Raw genomic sequence first — 26,320 nt, forward strand, 5'->3', positions numbered from 1 at the left:
TGCAGTTCCACCAGGTGTTTGCTAACTGCTGCTAGCTAGTCTGAATGATCTGAGTGGAAAAGGGCTGCTCTGTGGGGCGGACGCTCTGAGGAGGGGCTAGGTCCAACCAGGCGTTTTTCACAGCTGAATGGTTGCCATGGAGATTAAAGGATTTCTCAAACATGCATGAAAAAATCAAAGCAAAACTTCAGGTATGGTTTTGACGAGGGAATAACATTGTAATATGATGAAGAGCTCTAGAAAAGTTGGTTTTACATACCAATTCCCCTTTAATTCAAATGCTAAAACTCCAAAGTCGAACGAGGAAGCAGGAAAGACTGACCTTGTTCTTGTGGGCATTTACTGAGGCATAGCGGACCGTTCCTCTGAAACCTGCCACAGTCCTCGGCTGAACACACAATGAAACAAAGTGAGTCAGCATTCAGGATCAGCAAATGTTCACATCACAACTCACTGACCCATCATTTCCTTTTTTTTCCCACACACGCCAAACAGAAGTTAAAAACAAAACTCATCTAAAAATAAACGTTGTACCTCCTCAGAAATACTCTGTGCTTGTTGTGGTTGAACTGAAATGGAAAGATTTGCTTTAGCTCAGAACATCGACAGTGAAAGCAAACTGCATGGCACTCTGGTTTTATTTATCAGTGTGTCCCAGTTTCAGACAAACTGGGAGAACCCACTGAGTTACAATCGTAAACATCAGCAAGGAAAACTGAAGACTGTCAAGCTTGAGGATATTTTATTTTGAGATTCAGCCAATTAATCCTTAAAGATTTAAATTCTCCATGGAGTGCATATGGAGATGCTAGCGGCTCTAAATGCAGTAAAAATGGTTTAAAATGTCCTGTTTAATAATTCCTTCCTCTTAAAAGACTTTTTTCAGCAACTGCTTATTATGATCAACTATTAATGATAATTACCACGAGGATGGCTGTAAAAAAAACCTTATAAGTGCTGTTGTTTTTACTTTACAGAGACTGAATTGACTATAAGTTGGAGTTTATAAGTCAATTCAGAAATCTGAGCGGTAGATAAAAAATGGATGAAAAAGCAGACAAAGTGTCACTTTGAGAGGCATGAAGAAAGACTTGAGATACATTTTTTATAATGTTTTACCTTATAAAACATTATAAAGAAGTTGGAATCTTTGGAAGTAAAAAATAAAGGCACTAGTGGTTTTAGGCTCTATATTTTGATTTTAAATTATTTGCTCTGAGTACATTTCAAACTGGAATCAACTTGCTTTGTTACCATATTTTTTGGAGAGTTTAGATGAAATAAAAGGCCCAGTGTGGGTCCCTAAAGACACTTAATGCAAAGTAGAAAATCTCTCACAATAATGAGATAAAATGAAAGTGTCCTTTCCTGGTTTGGATTTATGTTCTAGATGCAAACAGATAACGCTAAAACCAAACCAAACAAAAAAATGTCACATAAAAAAGGTTAAAAGGAGGGTCAAACTGAAATTACACAGCCTCCAGTTTTAGAAACTGACCATGAAGTTCAATCCATAAGCAGAAAATTATACTACAGTGCTCAAGGGACACAAGCTAACAAGAAGGTTTTCATATAAGCTCTGCAGGCGAGCGCTGGATCTACGTCTGCATCACTTCCAAAGGCAAAGCTGCACAAAAAGCTTAAGTGTGTGCTTAAATGGGCCGGAGTAAAAGATAGCTTCCCCTCCAGTTTTCCTTTTATTTGACTCAGAGAGAGCACGTCTCCTGCAGCAATTATTTACCATCTAAATAAAATATGCTTGAACAAACAGTGTCAAGAAAAAGTACCTGCTCCCCTACAGATTTTTTTATTTGTATCACGCTTCAATGTTTTATTTTAACTAAGATAACCTCAGTAAATATAGCATAATTGATGCCTAAGCTTATTGGAAACTGCAGCTGAACTTCACATCGCTGTTTAGAATTCTTGGCCACTTTCATTGGGGAATTGTTTTAATTTAGCCACATTGAATGTGGCTAAATTCTTTTGCTGCACAGATTTTGTCTGATTTGAAGAAGGTGGGGAGCCTAATAAATGATCCTTGGAAACATTAATTAATATCTTTAAAATGATAGCGGCACAAACATTTTTGCAGTGCAAACCAGCACAAATCTTTGTGCTCGATATTAAAGCTAGTATATTTATCTGCAGCTTTTAAGTGTGTTAACAAAGGAAAAACCTAAGAAATCTGAAGAAATTAAACACCTTTTTACAGCTCTGTATTCTAACCATCTGTGTTGTTAATTTTTTTTCTCATAAAAAAATAATCAGACATCAATAAAGTGGATTTTTGTTTTTGGTTTAGCCCCTAATTGAAAGGTAATCTCATATCTTAGGTTGGACAAGTGGTAGATCTGTAAAGAAAGCCATCTATAACTGATTACGACTGATTTTACCTCCAGAATAAATACAAATAATTTATGTTAAACAATTTAAAGCAAAATAATTTTTCTTTTCATATTCAAGCTTTAATTTCTTGGAATGCTGGAGATGATGCTGCGACCCCTCAGTAGCTATAGAAACCACTCACATCCCTGGGGATTCATGGAGGTGACGGAGAAACGGGAGGCATGCACGTCAAAATCATAAGTCCAAAGGAACTGTAAGAAAAACAAAAATAACGCTGAAACATAACATAACCAAAATGAAACACAGTCCACACATAAAAAGCAACAGAAAAGTCACAGAACAAAAATAACAGCTTACAAAAAATACAACAAACAAAAACTTGATGACTGGTGATCAACAAAGTTTGAGCATAGGACCGCTCACATAATACGAAACTTTCTGAATTGACTCTTTGTATGGAAACCTGTGAACAAATACAAATTGATTATGCAACCAGCAATTTACTGCATTCCTATGGGGAATATTCATACAAAATGTTTTAAAAAACGGACATTTTACATTTGAAAACCAGTACTCCTCAAGTTAGAAATTGGAAATTCATCATAGATTATGGATTATTCCAAGTATATTGTATCCGCATCCTGATCACAGCGTTTTTAAATAACTGACTTTAGGGTTCCTGTTTTAGATGGTACTGTTTTCCTACAGAAAGGTTTGGCTGCAACTAACAATTATTTTTGTAATCCATAGATCATTCCAATGATTACTTGGACAAAAAAAATTAACCACTTAAGCATTTCTTATACTACATTACAAATACATTAAAAGATGCAACAGATAATTAAGTTCCTTTTTAAATAAAAATGTTCTTGCGTAAAATACAATGAAGTAGCATTTTTTTATGTATACTTGATCATTTCACTTCAGCAAAAAATATTTCTATAATGTGAGAAGTTCAGCTCTTTCTGCCTGACTTAACATCAATACAGTGTAGGGCTGATTTGTTGATTGTTTTTTGGATTAACTGACTAATAATTGGATAGAAAATTGTGCCTAAAAGAAGATTATCTTTACAGAATTTGAACCAAGTGAAGTTAAAATCATTCCACTTGATGCATTTTGGGCTCAACATGTTTACAGACAATTTCTTTTTTATTTTAAATGCAAAAAGTAAATACAGCTTTGTAAAAAACTAAAGAGCCCACTGCACTGAACCGCATTGAAAACCTCCTGGTTATTCCACCAATTATTGATTTCTGAACTCTTCCTGCATTAAAACATTAGTTTTGTAAAATTAGTTTTGTTGTTTCTAAATGAATATGAACTTGTTTTCTTTGCATTATTTGAGGTCTGAAAGCACTGCATCTTTTTCATTATTTTGACCATTTCTCATTTTCTGCAAATAAATACTAAGTTTTTGCTTGGAATTTCAGAGACATGTTGTCAGCAGTTCATAGAAAAAAGAACAATGTTCATTTTACTCAAACATAAACCAATAAAGAGTAAAATCAGATAAACTGATCATGTTAAGTGGTCTCTTAATTTTTACAGAGCTGTATATTGTTTTGGCTAAATTTTTGCTCTGAATGTGTTGTTCTTTCAGTAAATGTCCCTTTTTAGTCTGCATACTCAATTAACAATTAATCGACGACTAAATTAGTTGACAATTAATCCATTCTGATTAATTTGATTAATCATTTCAACCCCTTCAGTATAGAAGAAAATGTCAGCAGATGTTTTAGTTTCAGCCGAGAGAAGTGCTGTTTCCATCAGTTAGGCGCCTCTGACTGAGCTTGATGAATGGACGAGCCGGAGCAATAGAAAAAGGACAAAAATGGGAGAGAAACAGGAAAAGGAGAGGTGGATGAAACAAGAAGGAGAGAGAGAAAGAACTGACTCAGCTGTAGGAAGAACATGACCGGGGAATACAGGACGGGCGGAGTGAAGGAAGCAGGAGAGACTAGCATTCAGATTCTCGCCCAGTGACGCACGCTAACGCATCAAATATTCATCTCACTGCTGCAACAGACGCAACACAACACTGCAGGACGAGCAATGGGAAGAAACGACAAGGAAAGGATGTGAGGGAAGAGGAGGGGTGGCGGCTGGAGGAAAAAAAAAGAGGATGAAGATGGGAGAAAATGAAATGAAAGAGGAGGAGAGCAGCAGAGGAGAGGGAACAGTAGATGGATGCACCTCACGTACTAACTGATCTAAAAATAACTCGCAGTCCAGTCTGATAGAAAGAAAATAAACGAGAGGTGAAGTGGAAAGAGAGTCACTGCAAATCAGAGGGAAACTACTAACTCCATCTCTTCCTCAAAATCAGTGAAAACATTTAGACATTCAAACATCCAGTTCATTTTCTTTTTTTTTTTTCTTTCTTTTTTTCAGTAAACCGTCTGAACAATCCCTGGCACTTGGTATTGATCCCAGAGATTCACTGACACACAGGATGTCAGGCAGGACGGACAAGACAGTAATGTGATGAGATGCTGCACTGCAGCAAACACACCCACTTTACACACAGGGAGGGGGAATGTTCCTTTAAAATATCATTAAATAGATTAATAATTGAACTCATCACTAAAGCATTGGAAAGCCAATGGCCAACTAAAAGTCAATGTGGCTTTTAGTTGGAAAGCCAACTAAACTAAATAAAGAGGTTAGACTTAGATTAGACCCAGCTTACTAGTTAAAAGACAAGGGATTAATTGTTATACATTAGTCCTTTTTGGGGATTTTTACAATTTGATTTATTGTCTAAAACTAACATTTAGATTAGAATTTCTGATTTTTCTCTGTTTCCATGTTATATTTTCTTAGAAATTTGGTCTTAGCAATCATATTAAATCTAAAACAATAGCATGTATGAAAGAAAAATATGCATTTCAGACCCTAAAAATAACATCTTCTGCTGCTGTGTGCCTATACAACCCCATCTTCAACATTAAAAGATATCATCATCTAGATCAGAAGAACATCTGCCATAAATTCAACAATCTGCACACATCTCTCGTTTATAAAGCTCATTGCATTTGTATATTCATACACAATAAAAAAAATAATGAATTAACTGCATGATTAGGACCTAAAAATTAACAAAGCAATAATTAGACTAGCCTAACAATGAACCAAAATGTTGTCTGTTTTGGTTCTCATTAGCTGCGCTTCCATTACTAATGTGCGCAAACCTTTGCTGATATTCAGCTAATGTTGAAAAAGCATAATTTCACAAATGTAATGTCCCCACTAAATAAGAAAGACAGCTAAAATAACGTGAACGTAACATGCTGAAAGTTGTACTATGTGTGGGTTTCACAGACGTTTTCCATGAGGAGAAATTGTGTACATAAAATGCTAAACGCTGCTATCCTACAATGTAGGAGGCAGTTTGTTGCAGACAAGACTGCAGACAATGTGGGTCAGCTGCACTGGAGCTTTCCATGCATGAGCCTGTTAAACGTTTGCAATACTTTTACTCTGTTAGTGAAGCACTAGAGATGCTTTGGTCAGTTGTGTTTTCTATGAATGGGGAATTCAGTCGATGTGATGTTCCAATGCTTCTGCATGTAATTGGATGTTTCTGGTGAATTTAACACAACATGGACCTGGAAGGAGTAATGCACTTTTCCTCCAAACCAACAGCATATTTTGAAATGAACATCCTCATGTTATAGTATACATCTTAAAGCTGCAGTAGAAAAAATTTTCTTCTGCATTCTTACAGTGCTAATTAGGGATAACCAATCAGAGCCAGGAGGCGTGTCTTAGTGCTGTCAATCACAATATCATGTAGTTGTTCATCCCCTCCTCACCCATCTTGCTCTCTGCTACGCTGCAGTGGCCACAGATGATGGTTTGTTCTTCCACCATCAGTGCATTTAGTTGCGTGTACATGAGATTGATTGACAGCACTAAGTTCCTCCTCCTAGCTGGAAGAGCGAAGCATTTTTGCAGACAGCAATAGTAGCTCAGAGAGAAGGTGGAGGAACTAGATTTTTTACCAATTATCTGTCTCATAACAAATTGTCATGATAAAGAGTTTCAATAAATGTAGAAAAAACATATTTTTGTAAAAGTTACATACTGCACCTTTAAGTATCTTTTCAGGTACAGATTTTAATGTGGCACAAAGTTTGTAATTGCACGATTTCATAAATTTGATCTTCTTAGGGAAAACACAAAAAATAAAATGAAAAACTGTATAGTTTGCAAAAATCTCTGAAAATAAGACAAGAAAAAGAGCTTGAGGTTACTGTAAAAGTACTTCCAGATCCTTCCGATTTAGTTATTGCTGTCCAGGGAAAAAGAGAGAGATAGATTATCATGGTTTCTTACCGGTCGAACTTCTCCAGAAGTGTTGGTGTATTGACGCGCCAGACCAAAGTCCAGCATGTAGCACTTCCTATAAGTGGAGGGGAGCCGACCCATCGCAAAGTTTGACTAGAGAAGACAAGAGAACAAATTAATCACACGTAGATTTAAAAAACCAAGAGAACAAATTCATCTCATGTAGATTTGACGTCTCAACATGACACACATGGCGCAAAATCACAGGGAAATATGTCACTTTTAAATGAGATTGCAATTTTGTTAAGACAACTGACAAAATTTCATAGTTTCCCTTTCATATAAAGAAATAATTTTTAAAAACTTGATATTTTCCTTTAAGTTTAGTTCTGCATTGATTCTTAAGAAAATTAAATTTTACTTTTTTCAGTGTAGCCATTTACAGCTTTAGGTAAATTCTTCACGTTTTATGCTGTAATAAAAATATTTGATACGAAAACTCAATTAAATCTTCAATTTTATTAAACATGAGTTATGATCTGTTTCATGATATATTGGTTTTTGGCCTTTTTGTGTTTTACTGATGTACTTGTTTATTTATGTTCTATAAATCTTGCCATATTCAGTTCATTTGTCCGTATTTATTATTGTTTCAAAGGTGTTGCCGTAGTGGTTATCTCCATTTTGCTCCTGCTTCATCCAAATAAAACGTTAGAGGTTCTCAGAGTTTGTACAAGAATCACATCAATGAATACCCAAATGTCATCCATTGCCTTCCTGCTTCACTATAATTTGATTTAATCAGTAAATGTATTCTGTTTTACCTTGCAAATTATAATTTCAAAGCTTTCTGCCACTAAATGCAGCTCAAAACCGAATGGTTTAGGACTGATGGATCCAAACTGAATGCAGTCTGATGAAACCCCTCAGGGGTTTTTTTTCTGCATCCCCTAATCTGGCATTCCTAATCCTGCCAGCCTAATCAGCGCTGTCCTCCATCTTTTGCTCCAGCTCTCATTGTTAATATGCAAATTGAATCAGCACAAAGGTTCCCAAATCCTCTTAAAAATTCCCCTCTGCTTCCTCTGTTCTGTCTTTGTTTGGCTGTTTATAGCGCAGCAGATATTTGAAGTTGAGAGGAATTCAACTTCATTTGGAAACTGGCAAAGGTGCTGAAGAATTAAAACAAAACTCTCCAAAAAAGGTTTTATTGAAGCTACAACAGTAAGAAATTACTGTTTTCTTTTATTTAAATGTGTGAAAGAAAGATATACATGAAAGCTGTATTATGTAACTTTTATTAAATATATTTTTTACATATTTGTTGAAACTGTCACTATGTTAAAATCTGTGAAAAAATCAATCTCCTCTACCTTCTTCCAGTGCTAACTAGAAACAACCAGTCAGAGCCAGGAAGAGGGTCTTAGCGTTGTCAATCACCCTCCATGTGGCGCTACTCATCTCTCCATCAACCATCCCCACATGCTCTATGTTTCACTACAATTTCTTCCTGATAAGTGAGCCTGTCATGAATGTTAGGCTAGTTACAATAGCCATCAATAACAAGATAAATGCTTTTTTCTCTGACGATAAGTTGTTTCTCCCCTATTAGCACACTGAGCAGCGAGCACATGACGCTGATTGACAGCGCTAAGACCCTCCTTCTGCTTGGTTATTTTTGGTCGGGAGCAGTGCATTACTTCAAACGGCAAAAGTAGCAGAGGGAGGTGGTGAAGGAGATTAATCTTTTTACAGATGATCTTTTTCATAACAAACTGTTACAATATGATGACAGTTTTAACTAGCGGTGCACTGATTCCAGTTTTCTGGCCGATCGCCAATTATCAATTATTAAAAAGCGTGGTCTCCTGATTCCAATTTTGGCTGATAGCAAATTTGTTTGTCTGAAATGTTGCTAAATATAGGAAGAAAGTTGCTGAGTTGGTAGCAGTGGGGCGACTGTTGTTAAGTGCAAACGTAGAGACACGACCTGATGGGCCGGTCTGTCAGTCAAACCTCTCACTGCAGAGCAGAGGACAGTGGCTGGTCTTTAGACTTTTGCTGAATTAGATAAGATCGGCTTCACGTGTAAGTGCCATCAACTGATTTCCCAAAAATAAGGATATCGGCACAGATAAATCGTCTGGTCGGTCAATCGGTGAACCTGTACTTTTACAAACATGTGAAAAGCATATTTTTTTAATTAAAAGTTACTTGCTGCAGCTTTAATCCAATAATAATTAATGATCCATCCCTCATGACATACAAAACTTGACCTTCATCTCCCTCATTTTGTATTTCAAACCACGACAGCTAGCCTGTTGTTTCTGTCTTTTTAAAATAAGAAAGCAATACGGATTACTCAGATCCAAGGCAGTTTGCCGCACATCAGATTTGGTGATCCCATCTCTGTAAAATCTGCTTACCGGTTTGATGTCGCGGTGCAGGAATCCCACTGAGTGGATGGCTTCGATGGACTCCAGGATCTGCTTGCCGAGTCGCAGGGTGGTACTCATGGTGAAGGTTCCTCTGGGCTGACTCCTCCGCAAGTCCGCCAGGTTACGACCCTGAAACGACACAAAGAGAGGAAATCAGACTTCCTCATCAGCACGAAACTCATAAAGCTGGTCATTTTAAAATACTGGAGGTTGAAAATTGGCCTGAAAATTAGGAGAAGTGCGTCTCTAGTTAAAAAAACAACAATCCATCCACAATAGAGTTAAATTTAAAGTATTTCTCAAACTCATTCTAATCTTTATTGTTAGATATCAAATCATAAATACATTTTTGCTACTAATTCTTTGTCATAGAAGTGCAGTAAATGAAATAATACAGATGTCGCCATCCTCCTGGTTAAAGTCGCCCGCGCTGTGACTCACCTGAAGCTGCATCACCACGTAGTTAAACTTGTCATTTCTTCCACAACCAATAAATTTACAGACGTGGTTTTTACCTAAAAAGAGAGAGAGAGAACATTATTTAACGCTTGCTCTGCTACCACACAATAATAGGAACAAATAGATACAATTATAATATCCAAGACTGACTGTATTTTTATTTAATCACTTCCACACTTTGTATTCATCACAAGCTTAAATAAGAGACAGAGTTCATAATTTCTATTTGTTATTTGCATATTAGAGCTGAGTCATTCTTCTAAAAAAAAAAAATTTGTGTCATCAGCAAGCAGCACGATTAACTCCTCAGACAGAGACTGTCACTGAGGATCATTAGTGGATGTAGTCGTGTATTAGACAGCAAGAAAGACACCGACTTTCCTCAAGGTTGGTTGGAATGATAGCTAAAACAGACAACATACTGGTTTACTTTGAGACTTTAAATGCTAAATTAATTTTTAGCTTTTAATCATACAATTAAATCATTACTTTTTCATGTGCACTCACTGCAAAAACACAAAATCTTACCAAGTAGCTTTTCTGCAAGACTTAGAAGCTTGTTTTAAGTAAATAATTCTTAAATATTGATGACAAATTGGTGGCTATGTCGCTTGTAACAAGACATGTTTCCCTTGATATATGTGAAATAGTCAGCCAATGAAATTCAAACTTTTCCATCAATATTAAAGAATTATTTACTTAAAACAAGCTTCCAAGTCTTGCTGAAAAGTTACTTGTTCGTTAGTTTTCTTATTTCAAGTGTGTTAAGATATTTGCACTAGAAACTAACCAAAAATACTTAGTAAGATTTTGTGTTTTTGCAGTGCAAGCAACTTAATTTATCACAAGTGGACTCCATTTAAACCATAGAAAAATCTAGCAAAACACTAAAAACACTTTTTTCTACGTTGCTGTAATGGAGTCTTTTTGTCTAGAGAGAGGAAAGGGATTAATTTAATATAGTTTGGGATACAAACGTAATATAACAAAATATGAAAAAGATGAAGTGATGTGAATACTTTCTGTATCCTCATTAATATTTAGAAAAATGTCCCTTAGAAAGTTACAGAAAAGCCCCTCCATCAAAATAGTTCTGGATTTTCTAATTAGAAATGGTGAAGCTTATTTAGGTTGTGAGAGCTTTTTCATTATAACCCTAACATTTTCACCAGGTTCAGTTTGGGGTTTTTAATCATTCCAAAATCAGCTTTGATATGCAACCTGTGACCCTCAGAAGAAAGAAAACTGCTTAGGAAACCCAGTTGACCTCAAGAAAACCATAACAGAAAAGATGGTGAAACTGTTGCGCTCTTTGAATGCAAGTATTTCAAATAACTACCATCCTACTGTTGCACACTTAATAATTAATCAGTGTGATTTCGCAGGGTTTTTTTGTTGTTGTTGTTGTTGACAAATGTTAACACAAACAGTGAGCCTCTCTGCTGATCAACCGTTACTGCGCTGAATGTGTGCGTTGGCTAGCTTCGTAAATACACACAATCTGGCTGTAACAAGAGATCGTTCATAACTTTTTCTCAAATATCAGGTTATTTCACGTTAGCTCACATCTCCTACACATTCGAGATAACATAATTTACCTGTTAACGACACAGACAAGAGCGACAGTGAGCGCCTCCGCGGACCAGCCGTTACCGCCACCGAACAGCCGTTGGCTCGCTGAGTCAGGAGTGCTCACTGTTCTATACGCCCACTGGTGGCGAACTGCTGTAACTACAGCTTAATTCCTCCCTCAGTCCGAATGGGCTCCTTGCACCTCAGCTTCCGCGTTCGAGGAAAAGCGGCTCGATCGTTTCCGGTTTATTGAATATGGCACTTTACACTGGGTATTTGCAGGGCTTGTCCAAGGTAACAATTAATGATGTACATCGATCCGAAGCCCCAACAAGTAAGCTGGAGAAACGTTTTAAGATGTTCGCCTCGTTATACGTTCACAGATACGAAGGTGGGTTTTACTTTCTTTAAACTTTGTGGCTAACATGCTTATGCTAGTAGGCAGTATTCTCCAACATTTTTCTTGTAAAAATGTGCTATTTAAGTATCTAAACATTTTCATCCATTCTAATGGACAATGTTTTTACCTTATGTTCAAGTATATAATATGTGTTTATTGTCGTTAGTGTCAGAGGGGATTTTACGGTTCAGGCTTTTTGCTTCAGAAGCCTGAGAAACAACAAGCCCATAGCTTAACAGTAGAGCAGCTCTGGTGTCAGAGTTCTAGTTCAGCTGACTGTTCAGGTTCAGTTGTTGCTTTTAGAAAAATATGGCCGTGTTCCTTAAGGTCTCCGTGTTATTTTGCTTTATTAGTTTTGCCTGCTTCTTGTGAAGCAGGACGGTGTTTACAGCAGTGTGTTCAGGCGGATCAGTTGCTCGGCTGTCTGGCTCTGGTCTGCTCTCTCGTTCCCATAAACTCTCTTTCAGGCTGAATACAGAAGTGATTCCATGGAAATAACACAGGAGGCTCCTTTTCCTTCTTCGTTAGGCTGAAGAAGTTGATCCGGAGTGAAGTGAAGGCTGTAAACTTTGCTGTGCAGCGTTAGCTTTAACTGGTAGCAACGAATATTTACAAGCCACGTCTTCTTAATTCAGGATCGTTTGGAAATCCATGAAAACTTAAAAGCCCATTATATTAGGAATACAGCAATGTTCATAGTATTGTTTTATTTGCATCTGAAATAAGACTTTGTCTTTTCTAGCTGTTATGGTAACTCAAAGCGGAAAAAAGAGAGCCGCATTTGCGCATGCGGTTGTGACGTCAGCGCGGCAGGTGCAAAGAGCCCATAGCAGAAGAAGTACAGCTTAAAAACAGTTCATACAGTCTGATCTGAACTGGTCTTAAATTTAAATAAGAAAAGGGTGGAGGTGTTGTTATTTCTAATGTCCATTCCATCATATAACACTGTCAAGATGTGGCAATTTGTGTCTTCCACATTTTTTTAAGACGTCAACTGCATGTTTCTTGTAAATTAATTATAATGTATTTAATTATGGTTGCCTATTGATGCTTTTATAGATTTCAATAAGCTAGGAAGTGTCCCATTAAACTAAGGTAAGTACAACAATGTTGTATATAGCTCCATTTTTTTTGTTTCTTCGTCTGCATAAACCAACTATTCAAACTCTCTATGCAGGACAACCAAAACAGATTCTGGCTAATCAAAAAATATAGATAAAATTAGATGTCCTCTGTTCGTTTTCTGTCATGTTTTCACACATATTAACTGTGTTACTTTGTGTGTTTTGTTGCTGCGTCTTGGCCAGGATTCCCTTGGAAAAAAGTTGTTTTTTTATCTCAATGGGATTTTATCCTGGTACAAAAAACCCCCAACAAAAACCAACTGGATTAAGATTAAAAATGTGCTAAAAATTAATTCTAATTACTTTACAGGCAGCATTAACATTGACGATGCACTTTCAGAGAGAAAAGAAAATGTGGTTTATTAATTTGATGTTAAATAATTCACACAAAGTGAGAGTGAGAATATTCGCTGTGACCTGCTAGAAATGGCGAAGGGAGAGAGACTGATGGACCATGAAAAGTCGATCAGTCCAGCAGCTTAATATGCCTCTGTGACAAAGTGGAGGCTGCTTGAGTCATCAATAACCCACCCAGCCAACCGCATATTGCCCTAACATGTGACACAATCAACACTTAGGTGATATAACACTGTTACACAACATGCGTCACTGTTTTCTCAGCTACTATAATTCAGTATGTGGAAGAGCTGCATAATTTGGTTTTCCATGGTTTTATAAATCACGCTACATCAAAAAAGATTTTAAAAAATAAAAATAAAAAAATAAATATATGTGCAAGTTAGAACAGAAATCAGATTAGTTAAAATATTCTGTAACTGAGAGCTGAATGTGATTTTTTTTTTAGATTTCTGTGCCATCCTGCATCTTCTGGACCCAAAGGTTGTTTTGCACACTCATATAAATCCTCAATAGATCAGATGAGCTGAGGTGTGCCTCAGGAACTAGTTCTTGTCCCACTTCTACTCTCCATTTACATGGTTATTTTTAACCTGCTGACAGTGTTCATTGCCATTACTATGTAGACAAAGATTAAATACAAAAAGGTACAGTCATAATCATTAAATTTGAATAGTAAAGAAAAGAACACACTATATAGATTAATTACACACAGCCCTTACTTCTGCTTACTATGATGATTTTCTGCTTACAGCTGATGGAAACTCCACATTTAAGATATTATATCACCAATAAAAAAACCTAGTTAAAGCTGCAGTAAGTATCTTTTATAAAATTATGTTTTTTACATATCTGTTAAAACTATCACGATGTCCTGACAGTACAGTAGGAAACAGATAATTTTGTTTAGAATAAAGTTCCAGGGAATAACAAAGAGTAGAGGAAATGGAACTGCTATGTAAACAGTCTTCAACCACTGCAAAAATAAGAGCATAAATATAAACGTTTGACTAAAGTTACTAAATAAACTTTAACACAGATGTTGAAATTTATTCAAATGAAAGTTTACAAAACTTCTAAGTAAATTTTGGAAAATGACATTTGAAAGCTAAGTGCGCTAAACATTTTCAAAGGTAGCTAACACGCTAAACAAAAAAATGAGCTCCACTAATGGAAACATAGAAACTTGATATATCATATATATCAAGTTATTTCTCTTGTTCCCTGGCATGATTAAAGGTGCTACTTTGCAATCTAGGGAGAATAATCTGTGTTAAAAATCTCACATAAATACCAGTAAGAGTTTAAAACATTTATATAGATTTTTAAAATAAAAATGTCTCTAGCTTGAAGTATTTACAGTAGGTGTTTCACTTGATGGAAAACAAATTATATGTGTTAAAAATGTGTCAGCTCTCACCCTGCAGCTTCTTGAGAACTGCCACCTCCATCTTCAGCACCTGTTTGGGCTGCTGGGCCGACTCCACCTTTAACGCCACATTCTCCCGTGTCAGCAGGTCCAAGGCCTCGTAGATTTCCCCAAACCCGCCCCCGCCAATCTTTTTCAGCTGCCACACAGTGACCCAAGATGGAGACAATTAGATCCACATTCTCTACCATAGCAAAAATATGACACAAATATCAGACAGAACTAGGATTGAGCGACATGGATTAAAAATAAAATCTCCAATTTTAATTGATTTATTTTTTTGCTTGGTTTTGTTTTGAAGAAAATAAATTTTAAATAATAGAAAATATTTTCAAAAAGTGTCTTTTATTTTAATCCTCCCTTCTGGGAGGATTAAAATAATCACAGATTATTAAAAATATTTTTTGTTTAATTACAAAAACATAGTCATAATATTGACAGAATAAAGATGCAATTTCAAATGGAAAACTTTGTAAAGTTCTGAGAAAAAAAGTTAGATTAGTGAAAAAAAGTTTTTATTTAGAGAGTACCCAAAGATTGTGCATAAGTATCAGTAGCACTACTTTAACTTATTTTTAATCAAGTAAAAGTAAAATGTAGCCGTCCAAGAAATTATTAAAGTACCGGTAGTAGTAAAAAATCATTTGGTAAAACGTCTACTCAAGTTACTGTGTAACTAATCAAATAATTTAATGCTTAAGAATTACATAATCAGGCGTTCCAAAATATAAAGTTATGTGGAAATTTTGGTATTTTAGGTACCAAATTAAAAATAATTTATGTAAGTAACATAATTACAAAATAGCAAAATCAGACAAAGAAAGGATGTTCTTGCTCACCACTTTCCATCGGTCCTTGACCATACAGTTTGGCGGCAGGATGTCGGCCTGCTCGGACGTCCCGTTCATGTTGCCGTTGTCCTGGAGGCCGGGGACTAGGCACTGCATCTGCCAGCTAGCCAGAACTCGAGCAGCTCCAACCTTAAAAGAGCCATTTATCTGCGAGAACAGGGCAGGAGGTGAAAAAAAGAAGGGTGGACAGGAAATGCAAGACAGAATATTTTACCACCTTAAACTGGGAGATTAACCTGCAGCTTTGTCCTGCGAGAATTATTGACCCTTTGCAACTACGTCACTAAATCATTCGAGGCGCCATGATGGACGTCGGAAGTGAGGGACGGTAATATTGAACAGGGCAACTTGAAAATGTTTTCCCAAGTTGGTTTTGCCAGTTTATTCATGGCTTCTTCCTGTTCGAGTCGAACTAATTTGTCTGTGAATGTAACACACCTGGTTGAGGCTCATAGACGCGGTATTTACAAAAGTTGGAAACAGCTAGCTTAGAAACCGACCCCTACTTCCTCCCTCCTGAAGTGTTGATCAAATTACCAACCTTGCCTGAATCCACACCACATGATCTATATCACTGTGTTAAAAACAGCGTTTCCCTTTACACCGCAGCGGGATTAAAAACGTACAAAAGACGAGATGCTAACCAGTTATTGCCATACATGCTAGGCTACATGACGGCGCGGCACTGTCTCCATGGTTACAATGCCGCACCGTACGTTCGACGCGTACTTTCTCCATAATGCAATATTTGATATGTTTCTAATCATACTTACTTATAAAGTAGACGTATGTTAATCTTATCTTGTAAAAAGTGTTCGCTGCAAATCTGCGATTACACTGAGGGCTGACAGTCATGATTGACGGCCGCTATCCATCTCCGCTGTATCTTTCCTCATTAAAAGTTATATAAAATGACAAGTTTGGTTTGCATCCTTGTCTGTTATGGGGCCGACCTCACAGTGCCCTACGACCATTTAAACTGAAATCAACTAAATAAAAGCGACATTAGATTACAGATGTCTGTTTTCAGACTAACTTTCAAGGAGCGCATTGGCTGTTTTGACGTCCGTAATGGCGGAGTGGGCGGAGTTCTGGAGACCGTGACATCACGTGCAAAGGGCCAATTGCAATCCAGTAAAACAACAAGCACTAGATATGGCTGACTGCTATGAGAAGCCATTCTTGAGCTGGATCAGGCTACAGGCTGGTAGGAGGGTTGCAGTTGGCGTTGTGGTGAAGGGAGGGAGTGTGATGGTATTTGCAGTAATTGAAGCAAATATCATTTCTGCAAAGGAAGCAGCTGGACCCCTTTGGGCTTGAACTGAAGAGAATCATCGAAAACCAGAACAATATGAACCAACAACCACAAGCATGGCGCAGGGACACGGACCCATAAGGCTCTGAATGGATTTAAACTCCATTGCAGGTGGTTAAAACGTGTTTAAGCTGTAGCTAAACAGTCCAAGGAATAAGCTCTCTAGTTTCCTGACAGTTATTGTTTCACCTGGCATTTTAAGCTCATTGCCAAAACTACAGTACCAAGATGAGGAAATGATCGGGATCCATCACAAAGAAATTATTTCAACATACAGTAAAAAAATTAAGACATCTGCATCTTTATTTATATTTGGTATTCCAAAAAGAAACGTGAAAAATTCATGGTTTTAATCCAACGGTTCAATCCAAATCCAAAGTTCTTCTAACATGATGCCAGAGAAATTTACAGGAGTTTTCTCTAGATTTATGAAGCCTAGAAAAGCACCAAAAAAATCCCCTCCCCCAACCATTGTTGCACACTTCTAAACAACTTAATCCTCTGTACACTGTAAAACAAAATGATAAGTAAATGTCTCTAATTTATGGTAAAATCCCAGCAATTGTGGTTGCCAGAAAAAATTCTGCCTATATTTTACCGTAAGTTAAAGTGTAGCAAGAAAGCTTGATTTTCTTTAAATATATCGCACATTGCTAGTTAGCTTGATTAAAAAAACAGAAGCACCAGTTACCCTTATTCAGGAAATAACATTTAAGATTACATGACATAGCCCAACTAATAAATTTATATAATATTTTATATATTGGTTAATTTATAGATATAAGAACTTGAAAGTTACTGCTTATGTAAATGTTTATTCTATATTTTAGATTAAATCTGTAGAAGAAAATCAAAACATCCGTCAATAAATGTTATAATGAAATTAATATCACTAATAACCATTACATTGGATTACATTAGTAGCTCCATTTTTCATTCTAAATTTCTGACAGTACTTTTACTGAATCTCATATAAACTCATTCCTCATGGGATGACAAACACTGCTCTTCAACCGTGGTTGTAAAATCCATTATGGCTGCCACACACAAACACACTGATGGCTCAAGTAATGAGCAGTTTATTTACGTTTCGGACAGTTTTTATCTCACTAAGTCCCTAGTTTTTTCTGAGCAGTACGGCACTTTCTGGTGCAGCTCAGTAGGCCATGTTATCTGTTTTCACTGTAAAAGCGGTCCATACAACCGACCCATAATGCACCATTCCTGGGTCTCCTTTAGTTGGTACAATGGTACGGTGAACTACCATTGTAGTTCAAATGAACTACTACCAACATTTTTGATGTGTAATGATGGAATTTGGCCAAATGTAATGCTTCACTTGTTAACTTTGTATTTTTATTATGTAAAGCACTTTGAACTGTTTGTTGTTGCTGAAATGTGCTGCATTTCAGCAACTTAAACTTGATTGATTGAGTGATTAGAGTAGAGCTGCATGCAACACACAAGAGTCCATTGACTGACAGAAAAACGTCACTGCTTACGACAAGTAAAGGCAAATTAGTGTGCCATGTTTGTGGTCACACTAGAATGACGAAGCACCGCCTGCTCAGTGAGATTCCAGTTAGCAGTTTAAAAAACCTCCTGAACACCATAAAATAACGTAACAAACATCACCGAACCACATCACTCAGTGGAAACGGGGCACTAGCAGTGTATAACTTTTGTTAGAAACACACAGATGATACACACATATTTTAATTATTATTAGATTGTCCTGCTAATCCTAGTTAGAAACTGAGACCAACCAAATACCACTGGTTTTCCAGCTTACAACAGATTGGTGTCACCATTTCAAGATCTGAATTCGGAGGGAAATGTAACAGCTAGCGTTAGCTAACCAGGTTTTTCATGAGAATAAATCTGGAAGCAGCTCTGCAAGCACACAATCGAATCAATATTTCCCAAATATGTTGAACTGTCCTTTTAGAAAAGTAAATATATTTAGGGCCAGTAGCAGCTATGAGCGTTGGGTTATATAAGGATTTTATTCTGAAATAGTACGTCCTACTGAAAACAGTTAAACAAAAGAGGTTCGTATAATTTTACCAAATTTTTTTAGTGTTTCTAAGAATAAAATAGATAATGTTGACACAAAACAGCTGCTATTGTGAAAATAAAAACAAATCTTTAACGGTGAAAAGGAAACCAGAACCCAAAAACATTTTTTGAAACAGCCAGCAGTGACTTCTGACCGGGAAGACGAGCTGCAAGGAGGTGAAAAAATATCTGCTCCCTTAAAGACTTCTTCAGTTTTTGCTTTTTTTTTTTTATCACATAAAGATGTTTCAGATCATCAAACAAATTCTAAGATTGGGTAAAGAAAACCAGATAACAATGAAGGGAGAAAGATATCCAAACTAACTTGGCCTCATTGTTCAGTCATGAATTAACTGTAAGTAAACTACATTTTTCTTAAATGGGCGGCCTGATTACTGCCTGACCTGCAGATAAAATAAATAATTTAAATACAATCCCTCCCACAGCTTAATAATGTCATCTAGCAACATATATCTAAACTACATATATTGTGTTGGCAGTCACAATAACCAATAAATCAATTAATTGCATGATAAACTAAAAGAAGTTCAATAATTTCTATTAGCAAGATTTATTGTTTTTCTCTTTCTACCAAAAACTGGATTAGAAGCGTTTTCAGTCTGGTGTTTTGGTCTCAACCAGCCCTTTCCTGAAGGACAGTTTTGGTTGCAGAGAATTCATTGTTGTTGTTTTGTTTATTTATTTTTGGACATTTGAAATGTCTTCCAGTTCCAGTGCTAAATGTTCATTAAAATCTAAAGTTTATTGATCTTTCAGAATGTGTTCTTGAATTATTATTACCTGAAAATGGCCTCAAAACAACAATATTATTATCATAATGACTTCTGGGACAATTTATCATCCTGCAAGATTTGTTATTGTGATAGGCCGAGACATAAAACACAAAAGCAGTAGAAAAACAAAAACCATAAATCTGAAAGAGTTTATACAGCCAATCTAAAGAACCAAAACACAGTAGAAAGTCCCGTTCTGGAATTAAATCCAATTCAGAAACTGTATAACTGTTCATACTTGAAAACATTTCTGCTATATGCAAATTCCTAAGTATTAATACCAGTTTTTGCACCTAAGATAACACAATCTGTTGTTAGCTTTACGGAGCAATTACTTTTTTTTAATATAAGGTCAGGTTGTTCTTAATAGCTTTTATCCCTTAATGAATGAAACCATCCTTTGAAAACTGCCTTTTGTATTTACTCAGGTTATCCTTATCAAATATTAATATTTGTTTGATGATCTGAAACACGTAAGTAAAACAAAAAAGCAAAAACAGAAAAATCTGGAAGTAGGAAAACATTTTTCACAGCCCTCTAAATAAACAAATAATCCAGGTATCTTTTGTAGTTTATATTAAAGAAACTCCAGATTAAGTAACTGTCTTAACCTTATAGAGTTTTCTGTTCCACACAAACATCAGAGCAGCTGATTTCTGACACTGGGTTAGATGTTGCAACTGCAAAGTGATCTAATCCCAAAGGATGTGATTATTCTGAACTAGAAAAGCATAAAAACTGTTCATCCACTCTATTGATTACTAACATCAACTGCATTAGTCTCACAGCAGCTGTCTACCATTTCCCTTGGTGTTCTCCAGCCAGTTATCCCAAACTAAACTCTACGTGTTGCTCCTCTTGGATACAACATATCGGCCATGAATGGTTATCAGCTTCCAGTGAATTTGTGGGGGAAACCTTAAGTTCGAAATGATGCATGTCAGTCCCCAAACCATGCTGTTCTGCATGCAATGCCCAAGCCGTCATCAGTGCATGCAGAGTTGTCAGGCGCGCTATAGGGATCATATTAGAGGGTTCTCTGTATTTCCGGTCTGACCAGGCCTCTCGGAGGACTGGAAAGACTGCAAAAGAAAAGAGGAGGCTTCTCTGTATCTTCAGTGATACAGTTCATTAACAGCAGTACCAATATCGCCAACAGATACGCAGCCACCAGCAGCTGCAACACTGGAGATGCAGTGAAACCTGCTGCAGAATTCAACACGCTGCTGAGACTCCAGTCACTGCAGAGGAGAGGGACCACTAAGTCTCCCTGAAAGCACAGCAACAGTCTTACATAACTGCAAACACATCAGAATCTGCTGTTTTACTTGTTATATAGATGGAAAATAGGTGGATATCACAAAATAATACATAAACTGATTTGAGGTGTGCATGGCCACCAATATTACAAACTCATTAAAGCCATTGGTGAGTTTTTCTGTTCAAAAATAATTAATGTTTTCATAAACCTTCTAGCTGTTTTTGCACCATTTGTTTATATGTAAGACTATTAAATATTTTCACACATTACATAGACGCTCAAGCAATGTTGAAATATCACCTAAAATGCAAAAAGTAAACATATTTGTATACTTTAAGCACATATTCTTCTTTTAGGCTACAAAAATTAGCTTTTGTTTTTCTTAAATCTTAGCGTTTAGTTTTGTAATTTCTGCCACTTGCTGGAGTATTTTGTATTTTGATTTTGAGGGCTGTGATTACTTCTTTTTCATCCAAGAAATACTCAAAATTAAACAAAAACATATATTATTAGCTTTAAGTTCAGAACACAGTTGTTCTCATACTTTGCATGTGAAAGATATCAAATGTTGCATGTGTTTTGGCCCTCCTGGCTTTCCATACATGAGTCAGGAGAGCCAGAGCTGAGCATACACACAGAGCAATTGTTTATCAGAATTGAGATTGTGCCTCAATACGTAAACATTTGTGAGATTTAAATGCAACCGCCAGAAATTATTGTTTGCTAACATAGACATATGTGCTCACGTCAGTCTCACTGCACATAGATAAAATTTTTGAGCAAAACTGGAGGAAAAGCAAAGTGTTAAAACACCAAAATCCTCCATGGGTGTGACTCAAATTAACTATTAATAAATGTAGTATAATGCACTTCTATATGCACAAATAAAACAGCATTCAGCACTGATGTGTAAAATAGAGGAGGAGGCTTAGTGGTCCAGCAGAAGTAAACTACGGGTCGTAACGGGACCTCAGCAGCAAATCAAAGTGAATCATCCTGACAGACACCTCCTCTACAATCAAACCGCAGTCTTGTCTTCTTCTATCTACAAATCTATCAGTTTATCATTGTGGAGGAGAGGGTGGGATGCTCTGCCAATAGCTGAGTTTTTATCATTCCAGTTTTGATCTGAGAAAGTCACTCAGAGCTCACCATAGTTCTGAGCTCCTGGAAAACCTGATGGTTTACAACAAATCCTGAGCGGGAAAAAACCCTTCCTGTTCCTTTGTCAGCCTACAAGCCAAAACAGAGGGCACAGTTAACCATCAGAGGATGCGAACGCACCGACTGCCACAGCGTCGTCTGTCCTCGCTTCAAAAGGAGGCAGAACATGAAGGGGAAGGGCTTCATAAACAGAGTTTACATCTTTAAATCCTCAGAGACCAAATGCATATTGCAAAAATGAAAGAAAATAAAATGAGATTCATTTAGTTTTACCATGTAATGCTAGATTCACCACAAACCAAAAGTGTAAGATTTTAAAGAATTGTGTAAAAATGTTTGAATCTGAGTTGTTTCAGATTTTTTGTTTGGTCCTCGTTTCCTGTCATTCAACCAGCTGCAAGATGTATTTTTTAAATGCAGTCTCATTGCAGATAATTAGTTAAGAAATGCAAACTACCACGTCACCTCATGTTTGTTAACGTCAATTAACTGATGTATATATTAAAATATTCAGATGTTAATTAAACTAATGAAATCAGATGATTGACATTTGCTTCTGCATATAAAATCCAAAATCAGGAAGGATAAAATATATTTCAGAGTCAAGTGCGTAAATCCCATCTCATTATTGGGGGGGACCATAAACAGGAACATTTCTTAAGAGCAATTTTGGGGGGGGGGTCAGCAAAGTTACAGTGAAATGTAACGCAAGATATGGTTTAAAAAGTTTTTACACCCCATTCAAGCGACAGGACTAAAAATGACTAGTAATGCACATTAAACATGTTTTAGTCTCAGGCTGCAGAAAAGTAAAACTAAAATTTAAATGTTGCTTAGATATGAGTTTTGTCCAGTTTGACTGATCTAATCTCTGCTACATCTTTACAAAAATGTAAGGTTCTAAATACAATAGCTTTAACGAATAACTGCTTTTAATAAAATTCCTCATAAACACTGATTTATGGAAATGGCTCCCAATACAAGTTATGGGCTATTTAGATAATAACTTGTTCAGTTTTGTCATGTCCTGGGTGACTGAGAACAGAGTAGATAGAAATTAATATCTGGGGAATGTCATAATTTAAACGTAACACTTAAAGCACGAGAGTTTACACAGAAAAATATTCAGATTTTATTTTGTGGTTTTAAAGGCTCTACGTTGAAGACAGTGAGAAATAAAGGAATAACTTTTTGTAAATTTCTATCTGTTCTCTCGTCTGTTCTCGGCCCCCAAACACAGAGCTGGGTCCACTTGCTCAGCCCGTCCTTCCCGTTTCACACTCTTCTAATTTAACTAAAAGTTAAAGAATCTCAATATGAATGTTTGCTACCTTTGACAAAAAAGCTTAAGTCCATGAAAGCAGTGTAGCAGTTTTGCTAAGAAGGCAGCTTATCATGACTCAGCCGAATTAAGAAAATGACGAACTGCAGTCTGACTTTTATTGTTAATGCGTTTATTCCCACTGAGCAGTGAAAGTAAATAAAATGTTTACATGTCTTTTGCTGTAAGTATTTACTTACTGGAGGGGTTTTTATTTGTGATGCAGAGCTACAGCTAACAGTTAGCTCCTCACTTCCGTGGCTCTGGCCAGCCTGTACCATTCGGTACAGGTCCACTTTGGACTGAACCATTGTTCTAATAAGGGTGGGAGGAGGTTGCCTAAAAATTTATTCTTATTTTTTTCTAAGATAAATGGCAGATTTATCGTTTTTTGTTCTTTTGCCTTTTTATATTGATATTATTTAAATGCAAATGTTTCTTCAATATTTTTTTTAGGGGGATAATTCTAAACTTTTCCAAGATTGGGAGGGTCCAGACCCCCCCTGACCCCTCTTGGATTTGCGCCTATGTTCAGAGTCTATGATATTTTCATTTACTGGTTTCATAATTTTCCAGAATCAGTTTTATAGATGATCCTTTCAGTTTTTATGGCAATAAGACATCAGTCACCTATAGTTTATATTTAATACCGAAGCTTGCTTCCCATTTGACAGTGAGGTAAAAATCTATTTCTCAATTTTTTCTGGCATTTTTTCTGTACAACCTGATGAACTGAAATCTATAAAACTGACTAATATGAATTATTCTAGGTTTAAATCCTTTAAATGACAGTTCGTGACCATCATTCTTGTAATTTCACAAAAATTTAAAGAACTAGAATATCAACACTAAACTGAATTCAGTTCCATTACCAACCATTGGCATCATAAAAAAAAACATGATGGCCAAATTAAAAGATTTTTGAGAGGTATGAATATTTTTGGTTTGACCAGCTAAAGCACTGAGACTCCAACCAAAAACTTACATTTATAATTAAATTTAAAACACAATAAATATTGTGTTTTGCAATATCACATTTGCGCACACTTGTATTGCATGTGATAATTGGCTACACTTGATTTTATTTAGGGATAGATAGATGAAAAAGGGTTAAACATAAATAAACTAAAAAATATTAAGGTTTTTATTTGTGAAACTATTCATCTTTTTTCTTCCACTTCACATTTTAAAAAAATGCAGATGAATAACACTAAAGTTTTGCTTTAATGTGACAAATTGTGGATGAGTTGAAAGGCATTTTAAGTGTATAGATTTATTTAAAGTGTTTTGCTAGTTAAGTAACTTTAAAGGCTCGCTTGTGTCATTTTGAACTACTGCACAACTGGCACCATTCCAATATAAAAGCACCAAAAGCATCTCCTCAGCTGTTTATCCACCTCATGTTTCGTCTTGAAGATGGTTTATCACTTCATGTCATTAAAATGTTATGGATGCCTTCGCTAAGTAGTTTTGGAATTGCAAAATAAGACTAATTTATGTAAAAGAGACATTGCTGTCTTCTGCTGCCTCAGCAGTTCGACTGATATTAACCGATGTGACAAAATACTGCAGTTAAATCCCAAACTAATTGAGATGGACTTTTTTTTTTGCATTGCAGTAAGACAATTTGCACACTCAAAGGTTTTCTGAGCCAAATTCTGAATTTCATGGTGAATCTGCCATTAGATGGAGAAGAAGAACATCAACAGTTTCATATTTGTGCCCGAAAACACATCAGTCAGGCGGCTGGGTCTACCTAAGAGCAGAGAATTACGCCTTTATGAAAGCATTCAGAAACAGCTAGTCACCATTTTAAAGATTATTTTATCTTAAGGTAATATTAATGATAAAAAATATGTATATATATAACACAATATATCGCCTTAGCTTCTAAAAACAACTAAACCAATCTTACAGAAAATTAAGCTAAACTAGGATAAAAAAAACGCAGAATTTTGTCATTTCTAATGTATTTATGAACTTTATTTTGAACCCTTTGCTGTCAAAAATGATCCCCATATTCCTACATGTCTCTTTTTTGATTTTTTTTAATTAAAGGGAATCATAAAACAAATCATCTAAATAAACGTTTGCAAGATAAACAAAGAACTACATGCTGCTTGACAATTTTTACATTAACATGTTAGCTAAAAAATGGCAGTTTTCTCTACTTCTCTAAGCTACATCTCTGTTTTTAAACATTAACGGCACAAACGGTAGACATATTTATTGGTCCAATGGTAATCTTTTACTGCAGTAGCATATTTACAAGTGCAAAATACAACCTTCAGTTTGAGAACATTTATTGGTGGGGAAATAAAATGTAAAATAAGAGGTTTTAACAGAAGCTTTGTTGAAATTTTAACTAAAAGTAGGTGTGTTTTTGACAGATGAGACTTAGATTTTGTTGGTTTTTTGGGGGAAAGAAAGGGTTCATATAGGGTTAGTGTGGTGCAAGGGATGAATATATGATAAAGTACCACACGTCCATAGTTAAGCATGGCGGAGGATGTGTGATGTTGTGGGCCCTTGAGTGTATAAGGCCTCAAAAACAACTCTTGGTGAAAAATGAAAAAAAGAAAAAACAAATTTTTCAAACATATCCACCGTAACAAGGGTATGAAATAGTGAACAGATTGATACCAAAAATACTAGCAGTATTAGATCTGTGTTTTATTAACATTATAAAATAGAATAAAATAGCAACATACCCTAGGAAAATGCATCCATCCTACTTTTGTAAATGTTTTGTCTTTTTCTTTATATTAAAAACAAACCAAGCAGGAGTAAAATGCAGGTTCTTGTAAAATCTTTCAGTAGATATTTCTCAAAAATTTATAATGTGGCTTTTTTCTTAAGGTCATCTAATATCGGTGGCTCTAAACAAGCTTTATGTCGCCAGACTCTTTGGATTGTGAAGGTAATTTGTGAAAAGTTGAAAGCGTGAGATTATGTTGCTGCAGTAAAAGATAATCTAACTTAAATGATTTTTATACATCTTTAGCAGGTCTAATCATAAATGTGAAACAGACAGAAATATTAGATAATATTCCTGCTTTCTTCAAGCAGGAACAGGAGTTTTTTTTTTTATTTATGAATGAGATCTTTTAATTGGCTACTACATCTTGAGAGTTC

The 26,320-nt window shown here is 36.0% G+C and overlaps 1 protein-coding gene across 3 annotated transcripts in view; it reads right to left on the reverse strand.

Moving 5' to 3' along the window:
• The window catches only part of ttbk1a (tau tubulin kinase 1a), a 62,739-nt gene that overhangs the window by 31,819 nt on the left and 4,600 nt on the right, over nucleotides 1-26,320 (reverse strand). For 2 of the 3 annotated variants that reach the window (XM_028017587.1, XM_028017586.1), the window contains exons 2-7: nucleotides 15,261-15,419; nucleotides 14,413-14,560; nucleotides 9,522-9,595; nucleotides 9,069-9,209; nucleotides 6,691-6,795; nucleotides 323-388 (exon numbers count right to left, since the gene is read on the reverse strand). In XM_028017587.1, coding sequence (XP_027873388.1) covers nucleotides 323-388; nucleotides 6,691-6,795; nucleotides 9,069-9,209; nucleotides 9,522-9,595; nucleotides 14,413-14,560; nucleotides 15,261-15,368 — 642 coding nt within the window. In that variant the 5' untranslated portion in view covers nucleotides 15,369-15,419. Of the gene's footprint in view, nucleotides 1-322; nucleotides 389-6,690; nucleotides 6,796-9,068; nucleotides 9,210-9,521; nucleotides 9,596-14,412; nucleotides 14,561-15,260; nucleotides 15,420-21,852; nucleotides 22,445-26,320 lie in introns of those variants that run through there. The other variant, XM_028017585.1, reaches the window with a different exon arrangement.

The sequence above is a fragment of the Xiphophorus couchianus genome, chromosome 5, assembly GCF_001444195.1.
Source record: "Xiphophorus couchianus chromosome 5, X_couchianus-1.0, whole genome shotgun sequence".
NCBI lineage: Eukaryota > Metazoa > Chordata > Actinopteri > Cyprinodontiformes > Poeciliidae > Xiphophorus > Xiphophorus couchianus.